The 11,641-nt window shown below is 42.3% G+C and overlaps 1 protein-coding gene across 1 annotated transcript in view; it reads right to left on the bottom strand.

The window, feature by feature from the left end:
- Positions 1–513: 513 nt before the first annotated feature.
- LOC147016168 (uncharacterized) overlaps positions 514–11,641 on the bottom strand; it is a 111,707-nt gene continuing 100,579 nt past the window's right edge. The window contains exons 12-14 of the mRNA XM_085849149.1: positions 9,139–9,280; positions 8,177–8,386; positions 514–2,138 (exon numbers count right to left, since the gene is read on the bottom strand). Of these exons, the coding sequence (XP_085705275.1) occupies positions 2,002–2,138; positions 8,177–8,386; positions 9,139–9,280 (489 nt within the window). The 3' untranslated portion in view covers positions 514–2,001. The remainder of the gene's footprint in view (positions 2,139–8,176; positions 8,387–9,138; positions 9,281–11,641) is intronic.

The following is an 11,641-nucleotide window of genomic DNA, read 5'->3' as shown; positions in this document are numbered from 1 at the left end:
CAGATGGGGCAAACACAGAGTAAATGGAATGAACTTTACGTCCAAGTGTGAAAAAAAAATGCGCCTTTAAACAGTGAATTGAACTTCTGTGTCATTTCTGTGGAAGAAGCCATGTCTTGCCAATGTAGGTTCCCGATTGGCTGTGAAGTATGTGACTGAAACATGTTTTCTGGAGCTAGTCAGGGACCTGTTGAGACTTGGATGCCTCCCACACGAGTTAATGGTTTGTTTGTTTCATTTTAGCATCTGACATGAAAAGTAAATCAAACAACGAGCAGATCTAGCAATTCACAATTGTTTTTTTTGAGTTTCGTTTCCCGTGAAGCATGGCCAAAGCCGTGTAGGGTAGTCCGTCTGTGTTGTTACAGGTAGGTGACTTTTATAGACAAGAGTGAACACCATTTGGAACAGTGTATGGTAATAAGCAGATTAGGTCCTTGGAGGCAAGATAAACACACGAATACACAAGTGTTATATTTACAGTATATATATATATATATATATATATATATATATATATATATATATATATATATATATATATATATATATATATATATATATATATCCTGGGAAAGCAATGGCAAACGACCCAGGATAACAATGGCCAAACAACTGCTTCAGCAGGATCGAAGTTCTGCAACAGAGTATGGTAAAAAATTTCTGAATTGAGATGTAATCAGAAAATAAATAATTGTAGTATCACATCAAAAGCACATTCAAGGGGGTTTCAAGAACTCTTAAAGATATAACAATACTTATTATAATATGGGGGGGGATCACATTTCTCTTTAGGTATAATCAATAATCAGTGTGACCCCATTTTGCCTTGAGACCTGCCTCAACTCCATTTGGAATGTATCTAATTAGTTTATGGAATATTTTTGAGTCAATCTTTTCCCCACAGTGTTGTAATGAACTCCACAGCATAGTCAGACTGCTCACGTAAATTTTATCTATCTCTCAAATGTGTTCACCATTCATTTATTCTGTTAAAAAAAAGCGTCAGTCAATAATAACGACAATAAATTAAATAATATGGATACATATCTTCAATATTATGACAAATTCTTGTTTAAAATCGTGATTTGAGAAAGTTTGGCATCGATTTAAGTGGACTTGGACTTTTGCACCCTCCTATATATGAGTGTATGTATATATATATATATATATATATATATATATATATATATATATATATATATATATATATATATATATATATATATATATATATATATATATATATATATATGCATGAATTGAATAAATTTCAACAGGGTACAAGAAAATTAGAGCTACAAGGGATAACAAGATATTTGGACCACCAGGTACAGCAGAATGAGGGACAGGTCTGCAAAGGCACACCATCCAAAATAACAACCCCAAAAATGACTCGTACAATCTGCGTTGCAGATTCACCCAAGCATGTGATGTGAACAATAAATAACATGAAATCAGTGGTGACAATTCAAGTCACGGATGAAATAACAAGGATAGCATAGCCAGAAAGGAGAGCACAGTCAAAAAGAAGAGTACAACAAGCCACGCAACAGCATTGTTTTGCTAAAAGCCTGCTTCACAAACTAATCACAATTAGATGACTGGGTGAAGATCTGAGGTTTGCTCGATCTAATTGCTCACCATTAACTGAATGTTAGTAACATATTCATCGGTTGAGAAGTTAACAAATCATTGAAGTCTCGTTATCAGATGAATTGCAAGCAGAACTTTCAATGGTTTTCGATTTTACAAAGAAAGTCAATAATTTCCTTTGTCCACAGGGGAACATTGTTGATCATTCGCTTCATCTGATCAAATGCGACCCAAATCGGCCTTCAAATTCTCGATGTCTCCATGTTCAACATCCGATGTGAAACAATAAATATTCTTCATTGCGAACTCTTTAAGCACGGCCATAAACGCATTGTTTGCAAACGGTGCAGCAAGATAAGGTCCAGTTGTAGTATACAGCAATGAGTCCTCAATTGTTGTTTGTGTTCAGTGTGTGGTTCTGGAACTTAAGAGTGGGCGGTGGCGCCAGTGCCAAAGACCTGCATGATGACCGGGTCTACGTGGATGCCAGGTTTGTCTTTTTTGTGGAAGAGGCTTCACTCTCGGTCTCCACCGAGTATTAGCTGAAAGGCAAAAAAGTGAATTCTGCATGATCATCTGTCCAATAATAAGCATCTGATCATTTGTGTCCAACTGCAAACGATCATTGTTGTCATGTGGTTTCAAGTGTGAGATGATGGTAATCAATAATCTCAGGGTTTCGGAAGATATATATTTTGTAATCCCAAGCAACTTCTAACTGCGCCATTGCATCATGGGTTTCAGTGGGTTCCTGATTTTAATCACTTGCATTCTGGGTCTCATGAAACATTCCAACTCAAACCTACCGATGTCTAAACTGAAAAATGAGAATAAAAATTATGCAACCCTTCAATGCATCATATTGTACTGACCATAAAATGTATTTACAATTTAGACACGAATACTAGCAGAGTACACGCCCTACGGACAATCGTGTTTCAAGCACGCAAAACATTCTTCTGACGCATACCTTTATTTGGGCGGTGCATAGGCAACTGATAGCTCTGTATCGGCAAAAATAACAAACCCGGGTTATGTGTATGAAGCAAAAACATACTGACTGCTTATAATTCAAAACACCTTGCAGCACTGGTAAACATGGGCACAGGAATTCTAAACGGTGGAGACTTGTAATACCCCCCTACACCTGGAGGTGGCGGATATGATACACGTTTACATAGAGAATTTTCGTCGTTGTCCCCCCCTCCCTCACCTCCCCAAGAGCACCAGCAAAGATAAAAACACACCAATACATTAATTGGGGTCATGCTAATCCTCTGTAGCAAGTCTGGATGGAATTGGCCCATAACTGCAGGAATAGCGTGACAAACAAACACAAGTTCACAGACATCGGTCCGTGAGTTATAGTAGGGATAGTAAGGATGCATGAAGTGAGGAAGGGAGTTTGCCAAATCGAGAAAAGGAAGTCGGTCGTGTGAAAAAGAGATGGGTTGAGGAGGAGGTTGGGTTGAGGAGGAAAGTGGGTTGGGGAGGAAAGTGGGATGAGGAGGAAGATGGGATGGGGGTGTTGAGGAAATGTTGGGTGCTGAAGAAGGTCGGTTGGGGGTAAATACAAAAGAACGTGGGGAAGTGTGAGAGAAGAGAAGGGAAGATGGCTTGGATGGGGAAGAGTATAGAGAAAGGGAAGGGAGACAAAAAAAAGAGTGCAGATGGAACACATCAGGAAAATGGGAAAGAGCAGGTCAAAAATTCGTCATTTTTCCATTAAACATAGATTATATATAATGTGTAATGCAACAAGGCATGCACTGGGGCTGTGGCCCGTGGATGGCCCAGGAGGGAAAGTATGTGGCATTACCAGTGGCCGCCAACAAGGAACCGCTTGAGGGAGATAAAGAGAGATAGAGATAGAGAGATAAAGAGAGGGAGAGAGAGCGAGAGAGTGAGAGATAGAGAAACTTAATCAACAACCAACTGACATGAGGCTTGATTGCAAATGTTATATTAAAGAGCAAACTAAATATCAAATTACATGCCTTGAGCTTGTTGCTATATTTTACATAAATAGTGTACATACACACTGTATGGCTTCTCTTAATAATATGACGTCCTCTCACATTTATTAGTCCTATACCGGTTTGAGAAAAATGTCAAAAATGTCCGAATTGGACAAATGAACACTTTTTTTTCGCAAATGGAACTGTTGCTGAGGTCAATCCCACAGTTTAAATTTTGAAATTTGGCTCAGGTTAAGATATTTTAGAGCTTATAGCATGTGCGGAAATAAAATAAATCCAAAAACACTGGCGTCTCTGGGCGTTTATAAGCATTGAGATGTACACAGCGATTTGTAGGTCTGAAGATCAGGTATTCCATGATATGAGTGAGTTGAGTGAAAAAATAATTTGAGCATTTTTATCGTTAAGAAACCATTGAGGACTGTTCCAAAGTAAGCCATTGTTGAGCAGGCCCCAAAAATGGTGAATTAAGACCCCAGCGAGGGAGAGCTGGCTGATAAAGGGATTCACCAAGGATGAGCTTTGATAAAGGATAATTAAATTAGGCCGTTAATTCTCTTCAAAAGGGGTGTTTCAAATTTACCCAAACAACCAGTTTTCATTCATGCACGACCTTGGAGTTCCCTGAGTGTACATGCAAAGTTTGGGGCCTCGAGGTTTCATGGTTTTAGAGTTATGGAGGAGACACATTGACACACCCACACACACACACACACACACACACACACACACACACACACACACACACACACACACACACACACACACACACACACACTAGTACTGGATGGAGGGGTGGCCAGGTGGGGCCATGGCCCCGGGCCCCCCACATTTAGGCCCCCCCCCACAATTTCGATGACATTTTGAAAATCCCTTTAAAATGCGCTTCTAAAGTTTTATTGTTGGTGAATGAAGATTGTAAACTTTTTGTAAGGATATCTTTTCAAAATTGTCCATCATTGTGAGGGTCCTTTTCAAGCTTTGGCTTTTTCAAGCCGTTTCTTCCACGGTCCACAGAACGGATCCAACGTGGTCAAAAATTCCTGGGGCAAGCCTCGGGTATTGGGGGCCCACATTCGGATCCTTTTTTGGATCGATCATCGATGCTTCAGATGGTTGAGTGTGGCCAACTAACTACGGCACTGCCTGCCAGAGCCCAGCAAGCACAGACGGAATACAGAGGTCCGGCCAGAGGAGAGGTTAAAAGGTGAAAGTCGACGTGGTAAAACCAGGCCAGGCCAGCACAGCACACGGCCGGCAGGGGTCGTATTGTAGACACTGAAACTGCGGCTGGCAGGGAACGGTGTCAGTACCCTGCTTACTGGCGCACACAGCACAGTAACACGGTGTGACTTTCTATGTTTCAGGTGTGTGAAACATACTTGTTGTTCGTGATTGTGGTACGTCCCACGTGCACTCTGACAATATCTCGGTTACTCGGTACCTACCAGCTGCAGAAACCACAATGAGCAGCTTCGGTGACGACAGGCACAAATCCAGGGCTCCACAGAAATATGACGGTGGTGCTCAAAAGCGGATATGTTCCAAGGAAAAAGATAAAAGACACAAGGCCGTTGATGACAAGACCCAGAAAATCTCAGAGTTTTTCACTCCTGCACAAACAGGCGATTTGTCCATGACAGAGGCTGGAACATCAACAGAGACAGAACAAGTGGATTTGGAAACGCAACCCCGGCGTCAAGATTCGCCCAACATCTCGGAAGGTTCCACCGATGAAGAACATGCATCAGATGAAGAAGCGCGAGATATACTGACTGATCGTGGACCTGGTTTGCCAATGGCATTGGATGTTGGCCTCCTGAGCGACCGCTGTCAGAGATGATTGACTACTGGTCATCATGAGATTTGGAGCCCCTCCAGAATTCGACTGGTCCCTTTGATTCATCCATACAGTTCGGTGAAGGTAAGAAACGCTGCTGCTCCAAGAGTCTTTTTTACCGTAGACTACAAAATGGAGAGTCCGTGAAAAGGTCCTGGCTTTGCTTCTCCACATCAACCGGCAAACTGTACTGCATCGCTTGCAAGCTCTTAGGAGGCGTAACTGCCCTGGGCGGGGAAGGATTCAATGATTGGAAGCATGTCAGTCATTCTATTGAGGTGCATGAGCGTTCGCATGTGCATTGTGCGAATATCATCCGCTTGTCAGACAGAGCAACATCCGCAGGTCGTGTGGACACTGAACTCGTCAAACAGGTGAGTGAGATTGCGTCCTATTGGAGGGAGGTGCTGAAACGAAGTGTGAGCGTGATATCGTTTCTCGCTGAGCGTGGTCTGGCGTTCCGTGGATCGGATGAAATTGTTAGGTCACCGACGAATGGTAACTACCTTGGTTTAATAGAATTACATGCGGAATACGATCCATTTTTGGTGCAGCACATCCAGAAATATGCCAACCAAGGTAGTGGCCACACCAACTACTTATCATCTACGACATGTGAAGAGTTAATCTCAGTCATCGGAAAATCTGTTCTGGATAACATCGTCGCTCATGTGAAAGAGGCAAAATACTTCTCTGTGTCAGTCGATTCCACTCCTCACATAAGCCACATCGACCAGCTCACAGTTATTCTACGATATATCGAGAACGAGGCTCCAGTGGAGCGTTTCATGACCTTTCTGAGCAACACAGGACACACTGGACTCCAGCAAGCGATGGCATTACTGGATTGTTTGAAAGCTACTGGATTGGACATCGCTAACTGCCGAGGACAATCTTACGATAACGCATCCAATATGAGTGGCCGATACAACGGGATGCAGGGAATGATCCAACAGGAGAACCCTCTCGCAATATTTGTGCCATGCGTGACGCACTCACTGAACTTAGTCGGTCAGTCGACCGTGGGATGCTGTAGACCTGCAGCAGCATTCTTTGAATTCGTGGAACAAGTGGATGTATTTTTTACAGCTTCCACGTCGCGCTAAACCAGATTATTTGATGCCCTGAAAGCCAAAGGTCTGCAAGTACCAAAGCGCCTCAGCGACACTCGCTGGTCGGCTCATTCTGATGCAACCCGAGCTCTTCTCGACGGTTACAGCAAAATCATGGATGTCCTCGATGAAATCGCAAACGATGAACAACTGAATAGTGAAATGAGAAACACCGCCGAGACACTTCACCAAAGATGTGCATGCTCGAGATAGGGTTCTATGCTGGTTTCTGGTCTACTGTCCTTGGTAGATTTGATCATACGAGTAAAACTCTTCAGTCACAAGCTACCGATCTCAACACAACCATGCAGCTCCTCAAGTCACTGGCAAGCTTTGTGCAGTCATTACGCGATCAGTTTGATGCATTCGTTGTTGACGGAGTGGAGCGCTCAGGTATGGAGGAATTCACTCGCGGATCGCGTAGACGAAAGCGCAATGTCCACCTCGCTCCCTTAGACTATGGACACACTCCAGAAGTAGAACTAGACGCCAAGGAGTCCTTTCACATCAGTGGATACGTTGCAGTGATCGACGTACTGCTGTCGCAGTTGGAAAAGCGTACAAACGCTTACAGCGAGATGAGCGAAAGATTTGGATTCCTGCGTGTTCTTGTTCAACTCGAAGTGGAACAGATTCGAGAGTCATGCTCGAAGGTCGTCGAGCTGTATCGGGAAGATCTATCACCTGACCTCACAGAAGAAATGATTCAGTTTCAAGCCATGATGAAGGAGTCAGAGCCAGACTCGGGCCGTACTGAACTCAAGATGTACAGTTTTCTCATCGAGCAAAAACTCACCGATACTTTCCCAAACGTGGAAGTGCTGCTTCGGATTTACCTCTCACTGATGGTGTCGAACTGCTCTGGGGAGTGCTCGTTTTCAAAACTCAAGCTTATCCAGAACCATGTTCGCTCCACGATGGGGCTGCAGAGACTGGTCAATCTGACCATCATTTCAACCGAATCTGATGTGCTCAATTCCATGCAGGTTGACAGTATCATATCTGAGTTCGCTGCCGCGAAGTCGCGCAGGAAGCTTGTCCATTTATTACGGTACCGTGTGTATGTTCATTGATGTGGATGACACTGCCGTATATTTGCGGTCGATGGAAGTCGGCTATTAATCACCATTTCGGATTTCTCTTGTCCAGAGGGTTTTTAGAAGTTAGAAGATTTTTAGTCGAAGTTCATAGTATGATTAATGACAGCGCGTCGTTTGTTATTTTCTTATATTGGTCCATCTCTATCTCTTACTCTTGTAGCAACAGCATTTTTGTGATTTGATTTTAGAATGAGCTCAGAGATAAGTCATCAGCCATATCAATAACAATCCGTCCATCTTGTCATATTGTCAGATTTAATTGTAATTTGTGAACATGTATGGCAAATCATTCCTGATCAGGATCTGCCAAATCTATAGATATAAGTTCAGTTGTTGATTAAAAAGCAGTTATAATTTAAGTTGTTGATTAATCTCCAACTTTGGGGGCCCCCCACAATCATTGTGCCCACGGCCCCCCACATGGTAAATCCGGCCCTGACACACACACACACACACACACACACACACACACACACACACACACACACACACACACACACACACACACACACACACACACACACACACACAGATGTGAAAAGAACGTACAGCAAAGTGGTTTTTTGCGAGAACAGCAAGTGACACGTGGAACCTCCCAGGCCCCGTTTGGACGACAATGGATCACCGTCCGGCTGCGTGTCACATATCCTGGGGCGCAGGCGTAACGCAACATGGTGTGCACTGGAGCTGTGGCCCGTGGATGGCCCAGGAGCCTTGCATGTGGCACGACCGGTGGGCGCCCACAAGTAACTGCTTGAGCTGGAGAGAGAGAGAGAGAGAGAGGGGGGGGAGAGAGAGAGAGAGAGAGAGAGAGAGAGAGAGAGAGAGAGAGAGAGAGAGAGAGAGAGAGAGAGAGAGAGAGAGAGAGAGAGAGAGAGAGAGAGAGAGAGAGAGAGAGAGAGAGAGAGAGAGAGAGAGAGAGAGAGAGAGAGAGAGAGAGAGAGAGAGAGAGAGAGAGAGAGAGAGAGAGAGAGAGAGAGAGAGAGAGAGAGAGAGAGAGAGAGAGAGAGAGAGAGAGAGAGAGAGAGAGAGTGCGAGGGATAGAGGGAGAGAGGGAGAGAGGGAGAGAGGGAGAGATAGAGATAGAGATAGAGATAGAGATAGAGATAGAGATAGAGATAGAGATAGAGATAGAGATAGAGATAGAGATAGAGATAGAGATAGAGATAGAGATAGAGATAGAGATAGAGATAGAGATAGAGATAGAGATAGAGATAGAGATAGAGATAGAGATAGAGATAGAGATAGAGATAGAGATAGAGATAGAGATAGAGAGAGAGAGAGAGAGAGAGAGAGAGAGAGAGAGAGACTTAATCAACAACCGAATGACATGAGGTTTGATTGTATTAAAGATCAAACTTAACATCAAATTACATGCCTTGTGCCTGATACTGTATTTTAGTTCGCAACTGCTCATTGTTTCAATGCAAGTATGTTTCTTTGACCGCTTTAAAGTGCAGAAAGCATTAACCACTGTGCAGACTTTCCAAACTTTATACAAGTTCACTTACTCGGAGCCTTTTTACAGGTGTATCTCATGCGGTAATTGCACAGGGCATTGGTCCATGTGCCCCTGCTGTTTGGTACCATAAACACACATCGTTTCCTGGGATACCTGTCATCTGGCTGTCCTGGGCCCCATTGGTTGTACCCCTGCATACCAAACACTGCGGGTTTAAATACAGCCAAAGTAGATCTTGTCAAAGTACAACTGTTTGTATTAACAAGGTGTGTGAAGTCAGTGTGAAAACCTCTACCATCAACGCATCCTAAAAAACTAGAGAGTTCATAGAACACATTACCTTGAGTGGTGTTACTTCAATTTTCATAAAATAATGACTTTAAAGGCATAAAAAATAATAAAAATTCCAGCTTTTACTGTGAATTTCTCAAGCAGCAATTACACCACCCTCTCTAACACATTACATTATTTCTTCATGCCTGTTGTCAGTGTCCATTATGATGTCCTTAAAACAGTAAGTTTCCTGTTTGGAATGACTTTCCATTTTGTTTCACTGCCAGGCAGACAGAGAGACTAAACGTTATTCTCCCACTCCTCCCTGCGCATGAGTGATCGGGATGAATTTGTCATGTCCTTTTCATTGGTGCCGATTTGTTCATAGTGAACGTAGTGAGCTTCATACTTAACACGTGCACATGAGAGAATAGGAAACAACAACAACAACACCACAATACCCTGGCAATTTGGAATCCGTGTCGTTGGCTATGACCCTTTTGCTTCCGGTTTTTTTTTTTTGCTTCCGGTTTTTGTCATGGGGAATGATGCATGCCGGGAGATAAAGGCATCGTTGGAGATAAGAAAGACCCAAATAATATCAGACATGGTGTATATTTCCTCCACTGATTTTAACAAAGATATCTCCCGCATCATCAAAAAATAATTTTTAATCCTGATTTACGTTATTTGATCGCTGATCCCGAATCCAGGCCGAAGTAACCGGAAATTGTGTATACAGTTGTGAACAAGTTATCGGTAAAGTCAGAAGCGAATGTCAGAAGAATTCTACGTTCAATCTCGTATTTTTTTTTTCGATGAGATCCTGTTCAAGGCGGTGTAGTTGTTGTTGTGAAGGTAATGTTGAGGATTTTTTTTTCTTTCAGCTGAGATCCTGTTATAGGCGGTGTCATTGTCGTTGTGAAGGTAATGTTGAGGATTTTTTTTTTCAGATGAGATACTGTTCTAGGCGGTGTAGTTGTTGTTGTGAAGGTAATGTTGAGGTAATATTAACTTTTTTAGATGAGACCCTGTTCTAGGCGGTGTAGTTGTTGTTGTGAAGGTAATGTTGAGTTAATATTAATTTTTTTTAGATGAGACCCTGTTCTTGGCGGTGTCGTTGTCGTTGTGAAGGTAATGTTGAGGATTATGTTTTTTCAGATGAGATCCTGTTCGAGGCGGTATAGTTGTCGTTATGAAGGTAATGTTGAGGATTTTTTTTTTTTCAGATGAGATCCTGTTCTTGGCGGTGTAGTTGTTGTTGTGAAGGTAATGTTGAGGTAATATTAATTTTTTTATATGAGACCCTGTTCTTGGCGGTGTCGTTGTCGTTGTGAAGGTAATGTTGAGGAATTTTTTTTTTTCAGATGAGATCCTGTTCTCGGCGGTGTAGTTGTTGTTGTGAAGGTAATGTTGAGGTAATATTAACTTTTTTAGATGAGACCCTGTTCTAGGCGGTGTAGTTGTTGTTGTGAAGGTAATGTTGAGGTAATATTAATTTTTTTTAGATGAGACCCTGTTCTTGGCGGTGTCGTTGTCGTTGTGAAGGTAATGTTGAGGATTATGTTTTTTCAGATGAGATCCTGTTCGAGGCGGTATAGTTGTCGTTATGAAGGTAATGTTGAGGATTTTTTTTTTTTCAGATGAGATCCTGTTCTTGGCGGTGTAGTTGTTGTTGTGAAGGTAATGTTGAGGTAATATTAATTTTTTTATATGAGACCCTGTTCTTGGCGGTGTCGTTGTCGTTGTGAAGGTAATGTTGAGGATTATGTTTTTTCAGATGAGATCTTGTTCTTGGCGGTGTAGTTGTTGTTGTGAAGGTAATGTTGAGGTAATATTAATTTTTTTATATGAGACCCTGTTCTTGGTGGTGTCGTTGTCGTTGTGAAGGTAATGTTGAGGATTATGCTTTTTCAGATGAGATCCTGTTCTTGGCGGTGTAGTTGTTGTTGTGAAGGTAATGTTGAGGTAATATTAATTTTTTTATATGAGACCCTGTTCTTGGCGGTGTCGTTGTCGTTGTGAAGGTAATGTTGAGGATTATGTTTTTTTCAGATGAGATCCTGTTCTTGGCGGTGTAGTTGTTGTTGTGAAGGTAATGTTGAGGTAATATTAATTTTTTTATATGAGACCCTGTTCTTGGCGGTGTAGTTGTTGTTGTGAAGGTAATGTTGAGGATTATGTTTTTTCAGATGAGATCCTGTTCGAGGCGGTATAGTTGTCGTTGTGAAGGTAATGTTGAGGATTTTTTTTCAGATGAGATCCTGTTCGAGGCGGTA

Source organism: Eptatretus burgeri, chromosome 12 (assembly GCF_056783735.1).
Source record: "Eptatretus burgeri isolate ZD-2024b chromosome 12, Ebu_testis_v1, whole genome shotgun sequence".
Classification (NCBI taxonomy): Eukaryota; Metazoa; Chordata; class Myxini; order Myxiniformes; family Myxinidae; genus Eptatretus; species Eptatretus burgeri.
This window is presented reverse-complemented; position numbering and strand designations above follow the sequence as displayed.